The 23,089-nt window shown below is 41.4% G+C and overlaps 1 protein-coding gene across 2 annotated transcripts in view; it reads left to right on the forward strand.

Moving 5' to 3' along the window:
- PARVB (parvin beta) overlaps window positions 1–23,089 on the forward strand; it is a 56,613-nt gene that overhangs the window by 26,566 nt on the left and 6,958 nt on the right. The window contains exons 4-10 of one of the 2 annotated variants that reach the window (XM_054399403.1): window positions 3,396–3,498; window positions 6,954–7,094; window positions 8,617–8,732; window positions 14,372–14,430; window positions 17,639–17,658; window positions 18,885–18,946; window positions 21,137–21,205. In XM_054399403.1, coding sequence (XP_054255378.1) covers window positions 3,396–3,498; window positions 6,954–7,094; window positions 8,617–8,732; window positions 14,372–14,430; window positions 17,639–17,658; window positions 18,885–18,946; window positions 21,137–21,205 — 570 coding nt within the window. The remainder of the gene's footprint in view (window positions 1–3,395; window positions 3,499–6,953; window positions 7,095–8,616; window positions 8,733–14,371; window positions 14,431–17,638; window positions 17,659–18,884; window positions 18,947–21,136; window positions 21,206–23,089) is intronic. The other variant, XM_054399404.1, reaches the window with a different exon arrangement.

Here is a 23,089-nt window from a genome sequence, read left to right on the forward strand (position 1 = left end):
GTGTTGTGGTAACACAGAGACACCAACAGAAAAAAAAACCACAAAACCAAACCCAAAATATACATAATTAAAAATCAAATTAAAAAAAAAAAAGCAACAATGAAAAGCCTAATTCCTCACTCTTATTCAAGGAAAGATATAGTGAAACCTGTTGTTGAAGGCTGCTTAGTTTGGGGTGCTGAAATAACCACTTTAAATCCTCCTGCACATATGAAATTTGTCAGGAACCAGAATTATGCCTCAAAGCATTGTTTGTTATCACCACCAATGGTATTCTAAAAACAGTTGGCCACAATTTGTCATTGTGAAGTGTTCAGTTAAGTTCCATCTGCAGCCAGCAGCCTTTTTTCTCCTCACTTCATTTGCTCTGTTGTGTAATCAAGCACGGTTTGGTAGACGGCTGAGCAGAACCAGCACTAAAGCTGAAAATTCAGATCAGGGAATAAGAGATGAGTTTCATTTTTTTTTATATATATATATATATATATATATGTATGTATATATATATGTAGAAATAATTTATCACAAAATCATCCATTTCTGATATCTGAAATATATGATTTGCTTTTATTCTTTGCCCAATATTTGCCAAATGACAAGTGCAAAACTAATTTAGCTGTTCAAATTTGATGACTCTGTACCTTCCATGGCAATCTAGGACCCCAGGTGCCACAAGGTAGCAAATGTGGCACCAAGCTGGGCTGCTCAAGACAAAGTGCAGTTGTCAGTTTATTGTGAGGGCAAACCATGAAGGTGTTGCAGGAGGGGACCATGAGGCAGGGGAAGGAGATGGAGAAGCTGTATGACCCTCCTGCCTAACAAGTAGTATTAGGTGGATGTGAGAATGTGGAAGAAGTTGGCAGCGTGTGTTGGAACAGTGGTGGTAGCTGTAACTGCACAGCAGAGGCCATTTAATTGAGGGAACAGCCTGAGTGATGGAAAAGGTTTCTGCATTCCCAGCAGAGCAATAGATTAGTAGTACTGGTGCAGTGCACATCCTCGTGTTTCCATTTCTGTCTTGGAATGTCACTTCCACTTTACCTGCTCTAGAGAAGACTATTTTTGATACAAGCTGCTGGTATGGACTAGTGAACTTCTCAGAAAAGCTTTTCATCCCTCTGGGCAGCTTAGAGGGAAGAAGAGATTTACATATGGGAGCACTGATGCTGATTCCTGCTTTCCATCAGTGGACTGGCTGCCTTCTAAAGCCACCCAACTAAGATTTGCCTCTTACATTTTTTTTAGAGCTGAGTTTCAGCCCTGCGTATTTCCAGCATGCTTTGGAAGTACTAGAGATACAGATTAGAGGTACAGGAAGCATTAATATATCATATTTGGATTATAAACTTCTTTGTGGACACTAAGCCTAGCGAGGCTTGCTTGAGATTGGTAAATTCAATGAACCTCGGTAGCCAGACTGAATTATTTAAATGCCCTTGTGACTAATATGTTCAAATGCTTGTGTTTCCTATGATGGCAAAGGTGGGTGTTTCCCAGTGCAGTTCTGTCTGTATGTTGTTTATTTGCGGTTGTTTCACAGTATCTTGTGTATTAACCCCTGCAAACTTTCTTGAGCTGTCATGACTGCTGAGAAAAGGCAGAAGTGTGGGATCTAATCACAGGATCACAGGATGTTAGGGGTTGGAAGGGACCTCTGAAGATCATCGAGTCCAAACCCCCCTGCCAGAGCAGGACCATAGCACAAGTCACACAGGAATGCATCCAGATGGGTCTTGAAAGTCTCCAGAGAAGGAGACTCCACAAGCTCTCTGGGCAGCCTGTTCCAGTGCTCTGTGACCCTCACAGTGAAGAAGTTCCTCCTCATGTTGAGTTGAAACCTCCTGTGCTGTAGTTTATATCCATTACCCCTTGTTCTATCATAGGGTGCAACTGAGCAGAGGCTGTCACCTCCCTCTTGACACCCAGCCCTCAGATATTTGTAAACAGTTACTACATCCCCTCTCAGTCTTCTCTTCTCCTGGCTAAAAAGCCCCCAGCCCCAGCCTCTCCTCATAGGGCACATGCTCCAGTTCCTCCTGAAGTGGGGAGCCCCAAACTGGACACAATATTCCAGATGTGGTCTCACTGGGGCAGAGTAGAGGGGGAAGAGAACCTCCCTTGATCTGCTAGACACACTCCTCTTGATGCATCCCAGGATCCCATTTGCCCTCTTGGCCACAAGGGCACATTGCTGTCCCATGGATAACTCCCAGGTCCTTCTCCACGGGGCTGCTCTCTAGCAGATCACCTCCTAACCTGTACTGGTGCAGTTTATTATTCCTTGCCAGATGCAGGACTCTGCACTTATCCTTGTTGAGCCTCATTAGGTTACTCTTTGCTCAGCTCTCCAGTCTGTCCAAGTCTCTCTGATCAAAAGTGCATGTAAATAATCCACAATTTTATATGATTTTTTTTTTTTAATTGCAGAATTTTTAAACAAGGCTTATTGCTTTGGGTCACTCTAGGTAATGGATTTGGTGTGTCTGTGATTGGCAATACTCTTGCCTCTTATGGAAACAAAGATTTAGCAGGACTTAACATTGCTTCCCTTCACAGAATTGTATTATTTTTGAGATAGTAATTTCATTTTTCAAATAACAAACTGGAGGAAAGCACTACTGCCAACTTCAAATGGTCAAGGCTGTTTCTTCCTGTGACTGTTTGGAAATTATTATCTTTGGCACCTGGAAAACTTAACTCAGTTCCTTTTTTTTTTTTTTTTGAAAGGTTCTTTATGTTCATTGCTGTTTTGCAGGTGATTGAATGATTTCTCCAGTTACGGTAGTCAGCATATAGAGACTAATAGATATGTGTAGAATGGTTATCTGGCCAGTTTGACCAAAATTTTAATGCTAAACTTCTGTATACTGCAATAGGTTAAGATTAAATGCTTTGTCCTGTGGTAATGGCAGAAATCTAGCTAGTGATGAGTCTGTTCAGCTCCTGTTAGTAGGAGCATCTCACTCTTTCCACCCTGAAGCTCTTTCTTCCGGCACACCACTCACACCCCTTCAGGGCAGAGAACATGGTGGGAGCGTGGGCACGTGTTGTCATCTTTTGGCAGGTCTGCTCTTCACATAAACCAGGTAAGACATGAGTTTTGGGACCTGGAGAACACAGATATTAGCAAAGATTAATGTTGCAGAGCTGCTGATTGGTACTTGCTTTAGAATTGCTGCAATAAGGAAACATTTTAATGAGAAAAAATAGAGGTCACTGTAACTGCCATGCTGCAAGACCTGAACTAAAGACAATAGAGCAAAAGCATGTCTTTGTTACTATATACATAAGTATAGTTACTATTGCTCTGGTTTTTGTTCCTGATCACTGCCTTGAGTGGAAGGAACATATATCAGTTGGTTTTAGACATTTGCCTTCTTTTTCTGTACTTCCAGGTTCTAATTGACTGGATTAATGATGTGCTGGTAGAGGAGAGAATCATTGTCAAACAACTTGAAGAAGACCTTTATGATGGGCAGGTGCTGCAAAAGCTGCTAGGTGAGTTCGTGCAAGGGAAGGCATCCCCAGGGACTGGAAGGGCCCTGAAGTTGATGTCATCCAAAGCTGCAGACAGCAGCAAGCCACCATCTCACTAAGGGTACAAATTGTTTCACTGATAGCTACAGTGTCAGATTCTCCATCTGTTCTTCTCAGGCTGTCTGCTAAAAGGGGAGGGAATCTGGATGATTCCTAGGTATCTTTTTCATGGACTAAGTATAGTCCAGACAGCTGAAATGTGTGGCAGAAAAAAAGATAAAGAAATTCATGTTTACAACAGAAGCCTTTTGGTCAAAAATTTTGTCTGCGTAGTTTGTTTCTGACAACTTTTGGCCTGAGAGCTTTTTTTTAAAGTCCTGACAGAACTGTGTTTAGGGGAAAAATAAAAGGAGAATGCATAGCAGCAGACACATACTCATAATGTGCACTTCCGTGTGAATGATTCATTAAAGGATACACTCAGTTAAGCAACTGCCATTTTGCAACCCCCTTACATCTTTGCAATATGTGTGTTCAGTGGAGAAAACCTTGTGATGATGCAGTGATTTATGGGGGTGCTTGTAGCAAACAAAGAGACTTCAAGGGGCTTTGTAAATGCACAGTTTCTCGGAGGCAGAGAGTCAGGCTGCTCTTAGGTTACTTATGACATGTTTTCAAGAGTGGGCTGGGATGTGGGATGTATGTGTCAGAGCGGGGCTAGAGGCCTTAGTGGTGCTAACTCCACTGGTGCTGCTTACTGAGTGTTCTTTGTATGCCCCTTAAATAGCAGGTCTGCAGCATTTTGTTAACAACAATTAGCTTTGTGTGCAATTAGAACTCCTCAAAAATAACTCGAGGAGTAAAAGAAGAGTACTTTTAGTTAGACTGCAGTGAGGACCCTCTAGACATGGTGGGGAGCAGGAGTGTAGGATTAATTTTAGCTGGGGAGTATTTGAATGCAGTTGTACTTTGTGGCATGTAGACACTACTATTTCAGAAGGTGGTGGTGCACTTTACAATTGCCATTTGTTGTGGGTATCACTGCTCCCTGTGGAGGCCATGGTTCCATCCTCAGACCTGCATTCATTTACAAAGTCCTTAGTTGTGTATACACACACACACAGATCTGCAGCTCAGCTGGTCTTAGCATATCTTACAGGAGGAGAGGTGGGTGTGTGCGTCTTGCAGCCTGAGACCTCAAATGGATTGATTTTTCCTCATTTTCTTCCTATTGGGCCTCTAACTGGAGACCAAAAGATTCTCCCCCTAACCTGAAGCTATCACAGCTCAGCCCCAATCTGATGTTGTTCTTCAGTGGTGCCTTGGTTTCTTCAGCAAGAGGAAGACTTATATTGGTGGGTCTATCCACCTGCGTGTTGTCTCTTCACGCAAGAGGCAGAGCATGTCATGCTTGTGGTGGTATTCCTGATGCTTGAGGCATCAGAACTAAGTCAATCCTCTGGCATGCAAGTTGCCTTTTCTGGGGCCTGAAGGAATGGCCCACAAAGTAGGGACATTAAACTTGAAGTAGTAATCACTCCTTGTGTGTGAGAGATGTTTCAAGAAGATCTGTCTTGGTAGGCAGCCGCACACAAAGAAGGTGAAAGACAGCAGCTTGTCAGTGGGTTTGTTTTGAAGCAGTTTGGAGTAAGGAATTAGCAAATGACCGATTGAGGTGGAGCTCCTTATTTAGTTAATTTTACCAAGGTACAAGCAGTGTCATAAACAGAGGTTGGAGTGGCTTGGTACACATGGTGTTAGGAAAAGAAATAAACTTGCCCTTACTGACTGGCAGCTAACTTGAGCTGAGAATAGATAGGAGCCACAATAGGGACCAAAAAAATTCATCTTCCTGTATATTTTTTAAAAAAATCTAAAGTAATTGAAAATAATATTTGCATGTTTTGCATTGTTAGTCAGTTTAAAGAAGACTCAGAGACATCTTGCCTAAAGAACATTTTTCCCATGAATATTATTCAGATGCAAGTAAAAATTTCCCTCTGTACATGGGTAGAAACAGTCAAAATGTTCAAAGTATTTGTGAGTTGATAACCTCGAGTTTATTCTGTTTCAGTTATTAAAGGACTTCTGTATTTCTGTCACATTTTTGGTTTTCTGGTTTTTTTTTTTTTGTTTTTTTTTGTTTTTCTTAGATAGATGTATATATCTTCAGCTAGGCAAAATGGCCAAAAGAATCTTGAACTTGACAACAGAAATAGTTCCATTACTGGCATAGTAAGTTGTTGACAACTCTGAAATGTTTCTGAAAGAATCTTTGGAGTTGAAGGCCATCCTGTTTCCTGAAAACAGTTTTGATGCAGTATGTTTTTTTGTTTTAAAGTCTGAAATTACAATATATACTTGGGTTATGTTCAACAAGTCCTGATCTCTTAGTCCTAGCAGGAGAGTGAGCTTGACTGTTTTTTCCGAGGGTGGAGGGAGAAAAGAGATCAGCTGTTTGCTCTGTTGTCTGGAGGACTCTACCCCAACTTCTTCAGATCTCTTTCTTCTTCTTCGGTTTTTTTTTTTTTTTTTTTTTTTTTTAAGAGAAATTCAGCTCCTCTGTCTTTGGCAAGGGCCACAATGCAAAGAAATTGAAGAATGACTTGTCTGTGACTTTAGCAACAAATAATTACATCGCAGGAATAGAATTCTAATTCAATATGAGCATTTTGCAAAATTTCCTGCATTAGTTAATTTTTAGAAGCAAAGGAATGGAAGCAAAGGAATGGAAGCAAAGGAATTGAAGAATGACTTGTCAATCAACCTTGGCAACAAGTAATTGCATTGCAGGAATTTAATTCAAATTCAAGATCAGCATTTTGCAAAATTTCCTGCATTAGTTAATTTTTAGAAGTAATCAACTATGATGTGACAATGTCATAACAACATGACAAGATTGTACCAAATTATTGGTTTTTATGAGTTCCATTAAGCCAGTAAAAATCTGTGGGTAACACAAATCTTTGACTTGATGGCTTGAGAAGGCAAGGTTTACTTTGGCTTAAATTCCTGTGTTCAACTAACCTGCAATAAAGCTTATCAAGCTGAAGTAACACAATATTTCCCCCCTTTTTGTCCTAAGTTAACTTGTTATTAGAGAAGTCCATTAAACCTGTGCAGTCCATTAAACCCTGTGGCTGTGTTGTGCCAACATGCAACAGCGAAAGAAAATGGGAAGTACAATTAAGTAGTAGTACTAAATTGATGCCTGTCTGAAAGTTGTTACATATTTTGACTCTGGACTGCTAAGCATGTTCTGCCAGACCTCATTAGTTGTCTATCACAGGTTTTGGAATTGACACACTTGGATTAAAGGCTTGCTTTCAGCTATTTTGTGTTCTAAGGAAAATTATTCTCTTGGAAAATTTCTAGCAGAGTCCAGCTCTGCCCAGTGCTCTGTGCTTATTATTCCTGTTCAAACCTTTGTTCAGTCTAATGTTGCCTGTTCTTTTTGTCCTTTTTCTCAAATACAGAAAAATTGGCTGACCGTAAACTGAATGTGGCAGAAGTGACGCAATCTGAAATTGGGCAGAAACAAAAGTTGCAGACAGTCCTGGAAGCTGTCCATGATCTACTCCGACCCCATGGCTGGACAATCAAGTGGAATGTTGACTGTAAGGACCCTGTTATGCTTTCTGACTCAGCTTCATGGGCAAGGAGGGCATGACAATCAATAGGTTGATTATACTCTTTCTATTGCAATGAGTTTTTTTTAAATCACAGAATCAACAGAAAACATCTGGTTGGAAGAGACTTCAAAGATCATCCCGTCCAACCCTCAACCCAGCACTGAAGGGTCAACACTAAACCATGTCCCTAAGCGCCAGGTCCACACACTGCTTGAACACCTCCAGGGATGGGGACTCCACCACTGCCCTGGGCAGACCATTCCAGTGTTTGAGAACCCTCTCTGTGAAGAAATATTTCCTGGCATCCATCCTGAACCTCCCCTGGGGCAGCTTGAAACCATTTCCTCTATTCCTGTCACTTGCTATCAAGGAGAAGAGGCTGCCCTTCTCATTCCAACCTCCCTTCAGGTAGTTGTAGAGAGCAATGAGGTCTCCCCTCAGCCTCCTCCTCTCCTGACTGAACAACCCCAGCTCCCTCAGATGCTCCTTGTAGGCTGTGTGCTCCAGGACATTCACCAGCCCCACTGCCCTTCTCTGAACACACTCTAGAACCTCAATGTCCTTCCTGTAGTGAGGAGCCCAGAACTGAACACCATATTTGAGGTGTGGCTTCACCTGTGCTGAGTACAGAAGACTGATCACCTCCCTGTTCATGCTGGCCACAGTATTTCTGATACAAGCCAGGAGGCCTTCTTGGCCACCTGGGCACATGGCTGACTCACGTTCAGTCAACTATTAACCAGAACCTCCAGGTCCCTCTCCCGAATTGCAGCTTTCCAACCACACATCCCTAAGTCTGTAGCTTACTGTAGGATCGTTGTGACCCAGGCAGAGGACCTGGCACTTGGCCTTGTTAAACTTCATACAATTAATTTTGGCCCATGGGTCTAACCTGTCCAGGTCCCACTGCAAAGCCTCCCTACCCTCTAGCAGATCAACATAGCCACCCAGCTTGGGATCATTACTTATTTGTGTAGACAGTGTCACCACATCCATGTATGGATTGTAAATGATGTCTTCTTATGTGGTCTTTAAGATGTGCATGGCTGTACATGGGATAATTGAAGCTATTTGTTCCTTTAAGGATGTGCTTTTATTAGGAAGTTTTTGTTTGCTTTCTGAATTTGAATCTCTGCATGTGATATGAATGTGATATATCTCTACAGATATGAACAATGTGTTAGCCATTAAATTCTGAAGGGTGGTCTAATCCTTCAGACCACCACAGTGAGGATAAAAGGATACTCTCCAGTACAGTGGACGGCAAGTGATTGAGTCTGCTTGTCTTCATAGGTTAGATAGGGAGCCTAACTGCTTGGATTCCTAAGTTAGACATGTAACTTAAAGAGAGGGTTGATTCTAGGCTTTGCTACCAGTAAAATTGTATTGCAGTCCTTGATGTTCACCAAAGGCATTTTTCATTGTCTTTCTGCTGACTTTTCCCAGAGCTGTTTAAGATAGGGCTTCAGTAATTTTTCAGTTGTTTCATTTTCCTTCTTTCTTGCAGCAATCCATGGCAAGAATCTGATTTCCATTCTTCACCTTCTGGTAGCTTTGGCAATGCATTTCCGGGCTCCCATTCGACTGCCTGAACATGTGTCTGTACAAGTGGTAGTTGTGCGGGTGAGTATGAGCTCATGAGAGAAATTGATCAGCATAATCATTGTCTATTGTTCTGATTTTGCAGTACTGGGCTGCTTCCATCCATTGCACTTCAATCTCTTGTCATTTAGAAAATTCTTGTCCAAGTTGCTTAATTAATCTGAGTCCTAGGAGTGTATTTACTGGTGTGCTTCAACGTGAATCCCAGGAACATCATATCTGTAATATGCTTGGGACCACCATTTGCTATTGCAGGATCCAGCTAAAAACATGTGGTGGGATTTTGTAGGAGAGTTGTATCTGTAATCTCTTGAACTTTAGGAAAGTTTTTGCAGAGAAGTCATTGAAACACAAAGAGCACAGGAAAGGGTTTCAGCATGTAGAATCTCCCTAGTCTGGGGAGACTGTTACCAATGTTATTTTTCTTCAGTGGCTGATTATGTAGACTTAGAAATGTTGTTTTCCTTGGCATGCCAATAGACTTCCATCATTTCTTTCACAGCATTGTGTTTTTGTTAGCTTTCCTTAGATATGGAGAAGACATCTGACCTGAAGAGCCCTGACTTCTTGCCTCCTGCCCTAGATACCACTGCAGTTACTCCTTTCTGTACTTGGTGTTGAACACTTCCTTTCGCTCTGCAAAGACTTTTGGAGCAGATGTGCTCTTGCTTTTTATCTCGCCTTCTATCCCAGCTGAAACTCCTGTGGCAGTACAGTCTGTAGCATGCACACCCAGCTTTTCTCAGCAGCTGTTGAAACACCAAGCACAGCTCTTCCAGCCAGCACTGATCATGCTGTGCCTGCTGTGGTGCTCAGCACCATTGTTGCAAGGCAAGCTCAGCTGCTGGCAGCAGGCTGTGCAAGTGCTTTCTGTTCATGTCATTTACTCTGAGAGCTGTCAGGCTGCAGTGGGTTTCTTTTCAAGAGCAAAGAAGATAAAGTGATCTCAGACTGTTTTGGAAATGCGTCTCTCCTCAGAAGATGAGATTGCATAGTGGTTGATAATGCAAGCCTCATTTTGTTTTACATTTAAATAATGGCATTTTCCAGGCTCCCTGCCTGAATGCTCTAGAGGTACAGGGTATGATGTAAAGGAACAACTGATGGCTCAAAGTCAATGGATGTATAATCTTTAAGAGGTGATTTTGAACTGCTTTTAGGCTTCTGTATTTGATTCATTAAAAGAATGATCAGTTAGGTATAAAGTAACATGAAGGTAAATAGGAGACTACTTGGGTTTTGGTTTGTTTTTATTTTTTTTTTAGTTTCTTTTGAATGTCTTGGAAAGATAAGGAGGAAAATGTAAACATAAGGTAGTCAACAGTCCTCTGACACCCTGGTGCTAGGAATTTCCTCCTGCCCAGTACAGTGAAGTGTCTTCTGTAACTGGTAAATTGGGAAAAAAAATTAGGTAAAGAGATAAAGCTTCCCTTTCCTTGTCCTTATTTCAAGCTTCAGGACCTTCCACCTCTAGAAGAGATGGAAGGCTGACAAGAAGATGTTTTCACATCTTTGCCTGCTGGAGGGATAGAGAAGATACCTACTGACAGCATCAGGTTCACCAGAGTCACTGCTTGTGACTAGATAAGGCTGAGGTGAAGGAAGGATGAGATAAAGTCTGACAGAAAATAGGGAAAGAAAGGAGAAAGAGGAGCTCCTGTGTCCCCATTAATTTAAGCTTGAATGGCTGTGAGAGCTAAAGCCTGGAGTCCTGGACATGGTAATGGCAGCTGCTGGCTGTGAGCCTACCTCAACTGGCCCCACACAAGAGGTCTTGTTTTGGCCCTGCTATCCCACTGCTAGAAAAAGCTTGCAGCTTTGAAGATTTTATTTAAATGAAAAGCAAGGCACAGAATAAACTGAGTAATGTTTCTGCCTGAACAATAACTTTTGCTTTATAGTTTGGTAAATTGAATTTTTGTAGTTCAGCACCCATAATTAATCTGAAAATACATGCTGGTGTTGTAACACAGATCTCTTTAAACTGATTTTATTTAGCCTTTATTAATGACAAATAGAAGAGTAGTAATGAAGTTAATATTCCTCCAAATTATTAGAAGAAAATTAGAAGATTCTTATAATAATTATTTTTTATTGTTAGATGATCTCTTATTATGGATCCAAGTGATCATCAGGGTTTTGTCAAGCTAGATCACAGCTGACATAAGATGTCTGCTCTGTGAGATTTTGGGTTTATTAAACTAAACCCAAAAATCTCACAGAGCAGACATCTTATGTCTCTTTTTACTTGAATATACATTTAAAGAAGGGATTAATCAACAGTTCGTTAAGTGACTTCTTTGTAAGCTTTGCAGAACTGACCCTGCAGCAAGAAAACCTTGCAAGATGCTGTTGAAGTATTGTGCAAGAACACAGCCACTCTGAAATTTTCAAAACTAGTTAAGCCTCACTTTCATTGGTGACTTAGGATTATCATTATCAAATTTGTTGAGCCATCCTCACACTGTGCAGACATATGAAGTGTTTCATGCCCAAAAGGCTGTGCTTACACTGTGAAAATAGGAGAAGTCACGCTGGTTTGGCAAGTTACTGCTTAGCCAAGTTGTATGCATTTCCATAGCCAATCCCAGAGCAAGGCAGGATACTGTGTTAGCTTGTGTAACTGTTGTGGGCTTGCTCTTCTCTAATTTGTAGTGTATTGCTCAAAAAAAAAAAAAAAAGAGATATATTATGAGAGCACTTGCTACATGGAAAGTATCTATCAAGATCCCCACAGACCTGGTGCTGATTCTATCCTTCCCTTCTGTTCTTCATTTGCTTCAGCAACTTGTGGTGACAGACTGAAACTTTCCTAAGTCGCACTATTTTTTTTTTTTTATTAAAACCAGCTAATTTAGTGTCTGAGAAACATCTGTAGCTGGATCTGTGTCTGTCAAACAATACACTTATCTCTTTCTGGTCCCTGTACTGTATAGCTTGCTCAAAATCCACAGGCATTTTGGAGAGGACTTTCTAGGTGGGAGGAACTTTTACATCTCTGTGTGTCAATATTGCTTAGAACATCTACAAGACTCACCCAGCAGAAAAATAATTTTATGTTCTTTTGTAATGGTCACTGTGAGCACACTTTGAGCCCCACTCAAGAGCAGAGTTCCTGAAACCTGGTTACCCTCCATGCTTTTTGAAATCAGCCTCTAGAATTGGTGGCTTTTGTGTGAAATAGAAAATTTTGAATCATGTCAATATATGTCTAAGTTATACTTAGAGTGTCTTAGCAGAGCAAGGGTTTAGGTGGGTCTTCTAGTTAAGATCCTGTTGATAGCTACTCCAAGTGCTAAGTGCAGAGTCTAAGATGATGCATGTTTTAATGCTGGTGTCACTCGGCATGTGCCTCTGTTCCAGCTCTCCTCATTGAGGGTAGGGAAGAGAGAAACTTTGTGCTTTCAATGCATGGTCTCAGTGAGAACTGAAAAATCTTGAGGTTTTTCTTCTAGCTGATACCACTGCTTGATATTTGAAATGTAAACTTGCATGACAAAGAAATATCCTAATTGGGGAAAACCAAACCAAGTGTAAATAAACATAGAAATTGTTTTTAAGGCTCACTGTCCTGGTTATTCTTACAGGGCTCAGGAACTGCCATCTTTTGCACTTAGCTTTCCTCAGCCTAATGTTTTTAATTGCAGCATGTCCTGCCTTGGTACTGCTGGGAGATCTGAGGTATTTTTACAATAATTCCCTTGTAGTCTGAGTTGCAGACTGAAAGGTCAGAGGCAAGACATGGTGAAGAATAAATGTGTCTGGTGGCAGTGGTGTAAGGATTCAAAGTTTTATCAAAGAATGACATTTGCTTTTGGATAGCAAGGCCAGGGGATCTGAGCTTGCTGTGTGAGCAGCATGTTCAGCTGCTTTGGAGGGGGATAAGCAGAAATGCTGCTGTGTCCACTTCTTGGGAAGTCAGGCATTTGGAGACATTATTCACTAGTCACCACTTACTGAGTTTTTGTTCACGGTTCATAGGATCTTCTCCCTTGAGTATATGATGCTTGGAAGGTCCAGAAACCTGTGTTAATAAAGTAGAGATGTGGTGGGATGGAATAAAGACAATATTGCTTTGTATACAAGAAAACGTTGCCCTGTCAGATGCTTCTTCGTTTTTCCATCCATGCTGCCATCCTGGCTTGTTTCACTAAACCTTCTGGTACCATTCCCATGGTTCCCTCGTGGGAGCAGGATGAGTTGTATGCATGGCAGGGAAGTGAGAGGCTCTGAAGACATGGCCAGCTGGCAGCATCCAGCACAGGGCCCAGCTCGGGCAAGGGGCGGTAAGAGCACAGCAATGGGAGACTGGCTCCCACTGTGCTTTCAGCCAGGCTCCCTGGGTGGTGGCTTGAGAAAACAATGCTGCATTCATTTGTTGAGTAGGGAGGGAAGGGCAGGAGTTCTTCTTACTGCTATTTAGATTTCAATTTTTATTTCCTGGATTGCTTCTGGGGAAGGATGTGTTTCTCTTCAAAGCTATTCTCCCTAAGAAGTTCTTGTTTGGGGTTCAGCTGGTGAAAAATTATTGAAATGTCCTATGTGTATGGAGCTTGTGCCTGACAGGAGGTGTGGTTTCCCTGCTTATCTGAGCTAGCAGCTTTATTAGCCCTGCCATAAATCATTATGACAGATCTGATTCCTAGATAGCTGCTGAGATTTGAGCAATTTGTGTCAGCTTTTTAAGCACAGATCAGGAAGCACAGAAATCCCTCCATTCAGTTATAAAGTTATATCCCATAGTTTAGGAAGGCACCCATAGAGATGTTGAGAGAGTTTTTGACTCAGGTAAAAACTCTTCCTGCCTCTGAGAGGCACATGCTATGTCTCCAAAATTCTAGAGAGGCTCAGAGACTTTTGATCCTACCTGTGTCAGGGGACTGTGTCTTAAAAGTCCTGAATCTCAGACTGAATCTCACTGCATGCTATCTCTGTTTGGTAAGGGACTCCTTATTCATGCAGAAAATTATCCCAAGCAGAGAAAACCCATTAACAGGAAAATCTTACTTGTGAAATCACTAGTTGGGTGTTTTATGCTCCTTATATCTCCTTGGTGGATGTATTCCTCAGAGGCATGTGGCTGGTGGCCTCTGTAGGTGCTAGGAGAGCTCCAGGAGAGCTGCCCTCAGGCCAGAAAAGCTTTGCTGGCACACCAGAGCCCTGCTGTGGGGCAGCCATCCATGTTAGTTCAGCTCCAGATCTCTCCAGAGAGACAGGCTGCCAATTGTGTAAAATTGTTGGTTGACATCATGAGATGAATGGGTGCCCTCCAGGAACTGGAGATGGGGCTGACAAACTCTCTCTGATTTGAGTTCCAGTGTGATGTTGGCTCTGGTCTCAGGAAGAGAATTGTTAGTGAGTTTGTGTGCTACAAATATCTATATCTAGATATATCTAGAGATATTTCTATCTATCTCTGTCTCTATCTATATATCTATATTCCAAAGATCCATTTGGCTGTCAGCCTGCTAAATGCAACCATAGCAGGAATGAGCCCTCCTGTGTCAGCTGCTTCACCTCTAACTCTACAAAACTTAGTGAGCAAGCATTATCCAGTTTTCAACTCTGGGATTCTGAAAGATGCTGAATGCTAGAGAGCCCCTAATGATCTTCTCCTTTACCAATGCCATCTCAGTTTCTAACTCCATTTTCCTTTGCAGAAACGTGAAGGCCTCCTTCAGACCACTCATGTTACAGAGGAGCTGACGACTACAACAGAGTAAGCACAAAACAATTCAGCTTGTGAATATGTCTGTGGTGCCTGATGTGAGACAATTTACAAAGCTGAGAGTTTTTAATCTTCCCCCAGCCCCTGCCAAATTTAACAGAATCCCTTAATGTAACACTTAATAGAAATACACAGAAATAACTTGTTCTCTGGAAATGTGTTATGAGGGAGAAATTGTGGTCTTGACAGTCTTCAGTTACAGAAGCTTTTAACTGTTCATTGAAAGTTACCTTTGTGAGCCTTCTGGTTTGTTTTTGTTTTGCTTTGTTTTGTGGTTTTTTTTTTTTCTTTTTCCCCTTTCCTTCTAGAGGGGAAACTAATTTCTACCTAGTGATGTTGCCTGTCAAGTGAAGGGACAATGTAGATATTTTAGGGAAGAATTAGTCTGACAAAATGTGCTTCTTTGAAATACCTCTACTTGTTAAAATTGTAAGGAGAGATTATCACTTGTTTTTTATAGTACCTCAGGACTAGAGCTCAGCAAAAATAAATAAATAAATAAACCTCTTTCACAGAATCACAGAAACATTCAGGTTGGAAAAGGCTCTCAGGATCATCAAATCTAACCAGTAACTCTACTCTACAAGGTTCTCCCCTAAACCATATCCCCAAGCACCACATCCAAACCACCTTTAAACACATCCAGGGTTGGTGACTCAACCACCTCCCTGGCCAGCACATTCCAATGCCTGACCAAGAGTTGCTGTGAAAAAATTTTTCCTAATGTCCAGTCTAAACCTACCCAGTGACAGTTTGAGGCCATTCCCTCTTATTCTATCACTAATTACCTATGAGAAGAGACCAGCACCAGCTTTTCCACAACATCCTTTCAGGTGGTTGTAGACAGCAATGAGGTCTTCCCTCAGCCTCTTCTTTTTCAAATTAAACAGTCCCAGCTCCTTCAGTCACTCTTCATAAGATTTATTCCCCAGCTTCCTTGCCCTCCTCTGCACTGGCTCCAGCACCTCCACATCTCTCTTGTATTGAGGTGCCCAAAACTGGACACAATACTTGAGGTGTGGCCTCACCAGAGCTGAGTACAAGGGGACAATCACCTCCCTACTCCCTTTCCTCTCTGGATTTTGTGACAGATCACTTTGTTTTATGTGTTTACAGTCCTTTTTATAAAGAGAAGGCTAGACATGCACTTTGGCTGAAAATAAAAGCTGAGATTTTCCTTTGCAACTCATCTAAGAGGGGCTTACATGAGCCCTCCTTCAGTTTATCAGTGTATTGGCTCCCTGTAAAGTTGGCCCAGCTTTTCATGACTTTGAAGATAAATGAAGTACCATGTGGCTAGCTCAGTGGGGGTGATCTTTCAGATGGAAATGTTCACAAATGAGATCATAACATCTCTGCACGGACATTAAAGATCTCATAGTGGTTTTTGTAGGATGAGAGCTCTGCCTGAGGTTTGTGGGCCAAAATTCCTTCCCTCACTCCTGTTCTCTTGAACTATATAGTTAGTTTGTCCTCTCCTTCAGATGTGGTTTGTAAACTGTGGAGTGGGGCTTAGACATTTGTTGGCAAGAACCATGTTTCCAGATTTGCATGAGTGTTTATACATGTATTTCATTAAATTATTTAATATTACACACTATTAAGAGATTTTATCATTTAATGTTTGGGTAGCTACAGACAATGCAGTGGTCAGCAGAATTCAACATTCATTGAATATTTTCAGATTCCTCTGTGCAAATCAGAGCCTGATTCTCAGCTGATAAACATCTGTGTATGTCTGGTGATGTCACTAGCTGTGTATGTAATTAATACGTGGCAGTTTTAGTTACATAATATCCAGACATGTTGTGTAGTTTCTTTCTTGAGAGAAAAGAGATTAAAGTGTGATAGATAGATAGATAGATAGATGGATGTCTTTGCTCCTTCTGAGCTGTGTGGTGTAACATCTGATGACCGTACTGGGACCTGTACTGTTTAATACTTGTATTAATGATATATATAGAGTGGGATCGAGTGCACCAGCAGCAAGTTTGCAGATGACACCAAGCTGAGTGGTGCTGTTGATATGCCAAAGGGATGGGATATCATCCAGAGGGACCTGGACAAGGTGGAGAGGGGGGCCCAGGTGAACCTCAACAAGAGCAAGTGCAGAGTTCTACACCTGGGCTGGAATAATCCTCACTATTAGTACAGACTAGAGTATGAAGTGATAGAAAGCAGACCTGGGGAAAAGGACCTGGAGGTGCCGATGGATGAGAAGCTGGATATGAGCAGGCAGTGTGAGCTTGCAGGCCCGAAGGCAAATCACATCCTGGGCTGCATCGAAAAATGTGTTGCCAGCAGATCCAGAGAGGTGATTCTGCCACTTTGCTCTGGTGAGACCTCACCTGGAGTACTGTGTGCAGCTCTGGAGCCCTCAATATAGGAAGGACATGGACCTGATGGAGTGGGTCCAGAGAAGGGCCATGAAAATGTTCAGGGGGTTGGAGCATCTCTGCTACAAGGACAGGCTGAGGGAGCCTTGGTTGTTCAGCCTTAAAAAGAGGAGGATCCAGGGAGACCTAATAGTGACCTTCCAGTACCTGAAGGAGGACTAGGGGAAGGATGAAGAGAGACTGTTTACAAAGGCCTATAGTGATAGGATGAAGGGCAATGGCTTCAAACTAGAGAAGAGTGGATTTGGATTGGATGTTAGGAGGAAGTTCTTTACTGTGAGGGTAGTGGAACACTGGAACAGGTTGCCCAGGGAGGTGGTTGAGGCCCTGTCCCTGTAGATATTCAAGGTGAGGCTCGACAGGGCTCTGGGCAACCTGATCTAGTTGAGGATGTCCCTGCTGACTGCAGAGGGGGTTGGACTAGATGACCTTTGGTGGTCCCTTCCAACCCAGACCACTCTATGATTCTATGACTCTGTGTGTGGAAACTGTACACAGAAGTACATTTGTTCATTCACTCTTCATTGTTAAAATAGTTATGCATAAGAAATCATAATTATGTGTAAAATGTAATTATGCACATCCATTCATTTCAAATGTATCTCCCTGACATCACTGGTGGTCTGCTGGGGACGTTCTGCAGCATGTTGGGTCTGATCTATGACATTCTCAGCCTCTTGACTTTGTGGGAGTGGTTAGCCCTTGGCATCTTGTAGGAAGAGGTCTGTTAAGCCTGGGGTCTTGTCTTTTCAAAGCCATTATTCATGACCTAATCCAATATTTTTGCATCTTCTCACTTGCAGGATGATGATGGGAAGATTCGGTAAGTAAAAAAGTTGTCTCTGAAATTTCTTTTTATGTCAGGCAAAGAAATCTTGTCTGTTTTCCATCAGCAGATGAAGACAATGGATTGAGCAATTCTGTGAGGGTGGAATGCATTACAGGGGCAGATTTTGCTGCTCCACAGAGTTGTGGAGCATAATGAGTGGAACCAGATCATCCAGTATGCTACTATGGACTGGTCACTGCTGATTTGTTTTAATTACAATGTAATGAATAGGAAAAATACATCACAGGGCAGTATTTCCTAGTGCTGTTGTTAATAGCTTTTAAGTAAAACTCTTTGTAAGCCCCAGCAATAAGAATAACACCTTCTTCATAATGTGACCACTTGATTTATGTAGAAATGAATACATGAAAATTACTGAAGTAAATGTCTATGGCACAAGACCTAAGAAAGCTCTGCCTATCTGCCCGCTTTCCATGACCAGTCAACCCTCTCTAATTCTTTAGCATGGAGTATCTTGTCTCTTCTGTCTTGACTAGATTTTAGATTTTGGATCTTATCAATCACAGATCTTCAAAAGATTTGTTGAAGCTGAGAGACTGCTCTTTTTGCATTTAGTTTTGTTAGTGACATGAAGCCACTTCCCACCAGAGAGGGAAGTGGGGTCCTGTAAAGGACTGTCTGTGATGAGGAACAAGTCATTTAAGCTTCTCTGTTCCCCAGTTAAAATGTGTGCACTCTAACATTCTCCCTTTTGCAGAGTATCTATATTAATAATTAATGACACTTAGAGAAGAAAGTATAAATAACATCAGATACCAAAGAAATTTGGATAGTAAATATGTTTGCCTATTTAACTATAAAAATATGTTCTGTAAATAAAAAGAATTCAAACTATGAAAAACTGTCAGAGTCCAGCATTTTTTATGCCCTTTTTAAAAAAAACCCAGCTCATTGTTTAAGTTAGGATTGGGGCATACTCAAAATTTGTGTTTCATTTCCATTTTTCTTCCACCTGCATATTTTGTGTATCTGTTATGCATGGCCTAAGAAGGAAATCAATGAATGATGTGTTTATTTTCAGTTACCTCTAAATTTCCCAGGGCAGTTCACACTGGCGTTTAGACAGACACCAAATTAAGATGATACCTTCTAGCTGGAGTCTCTGTTGTGTGGCTTTCTGAGAAAAAACTTTAAGCTTTGGAAGCATATGTTGGAGGCATACTGATTTTATTCTATTTTATTTTTTCCCCTACAACCAGAGCGCGATGCCTTTGACACACTTTTTGATCATGCTCCAGACAAACTCAGCATAGTCAAAAAGGTAAAAATTTATAATTCAGGTTTTATTTTCTATGTTACTTTTTTTTTTTCCTTCCTTATGCTTTGGAGAGATATCCAGAAAGATCCAGAAGAGGATTTTGATATAGTGAAAATGGTGTTTATCCCCCAAAGATGACTTGTTTCAAAGCTGGATGATACCTGGATTCATTATCTTCGGTCAGGCTTGTCTCATTACTCTGGTTTATTGGCCAAGGCTTTTCTAGGTAGTGCTGCTAAAGGCAATAAAAATGATGCAGGTTGTAAAAAAACTACTCTGCGAGTATTTGAGCAGCTGGTGGTAGTGACCCCTTTGCTAGGCTCTGGCAGCCAGGGTTGTGTGTGTCTTCAGCCTCATTCTCCCCAGGAGACACTTGCTGGTTGGTTTTCAGCTCATTCGTGTACTTAAGATGATTGTCCACAACTGGAAGATGTTTTCCACAGTACCCTGAAATGTGATTCACCTGTAAACAGGTTTGCTAAATATCACAGAATTATTTAATTTGGAAAAGACCTTTAAAATCATCAAATCCAAGCATCCACCCAATACCACCATGCCCACTAAGACATGTCCCAGTGTGCCGTGTCTACACATTTTTTGAACACCTCCAGGGATGGTGACTCCACAGCCTCTCTGGGCAGCCTGTTCCAATGCCTGACCACTCTTTCAGTAAAGAATTTTTTCCTAATAATCCAACCTAAACCTCCCTTGGTGCAACATGAGGCCATTTTCTCTCATTCTATCACTTGATATTGGGGAGAAGAGACCAATTCCCACCTGGCTCCAACCTCCTTTGAGGAAATTGTAGAGTGCAAAAAGGTCTCCCCTCAGCCTTCTGTTCTCTGTACTAAACAACCCCAGTTCTATCAGCTGTTCCTCACAAGACTTTTTCTCCAGACACTTTACCAGCTTTGCTGCCCTTCTCTGGACTTGCTTCAGCACCTCAGTGTCTTTCCTGTACTGAAGGGCCCCAAATTGAACACGGTACTCAAGGTGTGGGCTGAGTACAGGGATGAAATCACTTTCCTGCTCCTGCTGTTTGTGTGATTTCTGATCCAATTCAGGATGCCATTGGTCTTCTTGGCCACCTGAGTACACTGCTGGCTCATGTTTGTATAAAGCTGTTACAGAAGAGTTGCTTTTGTCACAGAGCTTTTTCTGGTTAACACTAATTCATATGGACCTCTGGTCTCTGCTCCAAGGCTGTGCATAGTTGCAAAGCACACCTATAAATATATTCTTGACATTGCTCTTTGTGCTAGGCAGAGTAAAGGGGTAAAGTGGCTGTTGATCTCTAACAGCTTTTTAGTTTTAGAGAACACATAAAGAAGAGACTTCACACTGTTCCATCAGCTAGTTCCACCATGGTTGTTGAGCTCTTTATTAGAAGAGTGGTATGTGAAGATCAGTGCTCTAATTTGCCCCTTCTCTTTGTGTGAAAAATAATGCTTTGAAGTTTCTGGAAGACTTTTTCTTGCCAGTCTGAGGTATCTTCTTGAAAAGTGTTTTGAAAGTTGATAGAGAATTAAGATAACTCTGTCCATGCAATTGAAGTGTTAATCCTGTGACCCTTTTGAAGATGTTGGAACCAGGTTGGCAGGTCTCTGTGCTTTGATATATTAACATGTATCTGGCTCAATAGCAACAGGACCTTATGTGTCTGCTTTGTGAGGAGATAGAAATGCCAGACTTGGTTTATATCCTGACTGTAATTTGCTAATTGCTATGCACACATCACCCAGGAACAGAGGTGCCTGAAGGACAGTGTTAGCATCTTGGGAGACTGACTCCTGGGAGTCTCAGCACAGTGCTGCAGATGCCTTGCTGCCAGGCAGTGCATCTTCTCAAGGAACCTGAAGAGATTAGCGTGGACAATTAATGCATCTACCGCTTGCCTCCTCTTCACAAAGAACCTACAAAAGAGCCAATGTCATCACAGCTTTTTCCCATGGCGCTGAAGTAGGCTTTTTGTGCTAGTAAGCTGCATGCAATAGCACCATCTGGTGACTTCTGGCATACGGTGCAATGAAATGACTACAGCTGAGTTGTTTTCGGGTTTACGTGCTTGTTTTCAGAAAAGCAAAGAGCACACGTGCAGGTTCATTTAAAAATCTTAACATTTGATGTTAACCCTTTCACATAAGCACTGACTGTCGTGTCTAACATCACTGATTCTGCTGTTTCCTTTTACAGTCTCTGATCACCTTTGTGAACAAACACTTGAATAAACTGAATTTGGAAGTAACAGAGTTAGAAACCCAGGTAGGAGACCTTTGTCTTTTTGTACGTAGTAGTATTTGACTGTGAATTACATGCCTGGGCCCTCGCTTCATAAAACCTTGTTGTGGAAATGTTTATCTTGGGGCACATTAATGTACGGGATCAGGCGTCTCTCTTTAAGTAACAATGACATTCACTGATGCTTCCTTTCCTTGTCTTTACACATACTTCATGTTGCTGTTGGTTTGTATTATAAGGTGAAATTCTTGGGTCCTATTAATGACTGCAGAGATTCGTATTACAAGGTGAAATTTTTGGGTCCTATTAAAGACTGTAGAGATTTGTATTACAAGGTGAAATTTTTGGGTCCTATTAAAGACTGTAGAGATTTGTATTACAAGGTGAAATTCTTGGATCCTATTAAAGACTGTAGAGATTTGTATTATAAGGTGAGATTCTTGGGTCCTATTAATGACTGTAGAATACGTGTGGATTTCAGGGCAGATTGTCTCTTGGATAAAAGGAGTGCTGCAAAGCAGCTGGTGCAGTTATGGCTGGATGATGGGTTGTGTTTTTTCTAGCTGTGGTGATGGACTGGTGTGAGCTCTTCATAGCTGGCTGCCTGCAGCTCTTGGGAGGAGTGTAGACTGCAGCATGCAGCTCATTGTAGAGATACCAGTGTGAGTTTTGATCACATCAGAGTGGGACTGGAAACAATTTTGCTGTTGAAGCAAAGGCCTTCATATCCTCCTCTTTACCTTTGTATCTTGTGAGCACATGCACTATGCTTGTTTCTCAGCAGTGTGGATTAATGTCTTGGAACTCCTATACTGTAGTGGCTTGACTGCCAGTAGCATCCAGGTCTGTTTAAAGCTAGTGGAGGTGACTGTCAACAACCATTATCTCCTCTGAGGAGTTCCCTGTCTCTAGTGCACAGCTGGGTACTGAATATGCTTAAGTGTGAATTTCAGTGTCAGTGGGGTAGTTCTCACTTTAAAGATAAAACAAAGCAGTTTTCAGAGATGGGCTTGGCTAAGCAGAAGCAGATAGTCTGTCCAGAGTTTGCTGAACTGTGGAGAGATGGTTATCTTATTGACCCAGATATAAAATAAGCACAACATCTAAAGAATTAAATCAGGAATATGGGTAATTGGTTTGAACCCAAGCTGCTGTTAGTTTAATACCAATCATTCACTGCTATTTTATAGATTTGCTGAAATAAATGGGTGGCTAAATCCGATGTAAGGAATTGTTGCTTAATGCCTTGGAAGTACCTAACAATTTATTTTTGAAAAGGTTAGAGAATGTCACATAGGCCATATGAGGATCACAAGTATGAAGCCTGTTAGAAATACACAACATTACCCCCCCTTAGCCAGGAGTAGTTGTCCTATCTGCAAGGAATACTGAATGATATTGCTGAAAGTATTTAAGATATTATCTAGTATTTACTGAAAGGGTTAGCAATCTATTTTGACTTGGAAAAAAATAGTTCATTTGTGAACTATTAATTTCCTACCTGTGACAGGGGTGACTTAATTTCAAGTTTTGATTGAGGGCAGAGATTTGAATGTCCAACACACACAACTTAAAAAGAATGTTGATTGAAATGACCAAGTACTGTAATAGTGGAACTGGGAGTATGTAATGTGCAAACACATTTCCCAAGAAGTTTTTTGTTTGATTTGTTGTCATGGGATTGTTTTGTTTGTTGACTTGTTTGGTTTTGGGTTGTTGTTGTTGTTTTTTTTCACATTAAAAACGTTTTGATAAATACTGTGACAAAGTTGGTAAGATTCCTCTAGCAAACAAAAGGAAGATGAGGAAAAGCAAGAACGTAGAGACATATTCTATCCTCACCCCAAAGTATTCAGTAGCCCAGTAAATAGATAACTGGCTGGGGATAAAGGGCTTGTTTTCAGCCCT

This window comes from Indicator indicator, chromosome 3 (assembly GCF_027791375.1).
Source record: "Indicator indicator isolate 239-I01 chromosome 3, UM_Iind_1.1, whole genome shotgun sequence".
NCBI lineage: Eukaryota > Metazoa > Chordata > Aves > Piciformes > Indicatoridae > Indicator > Indicator indicator.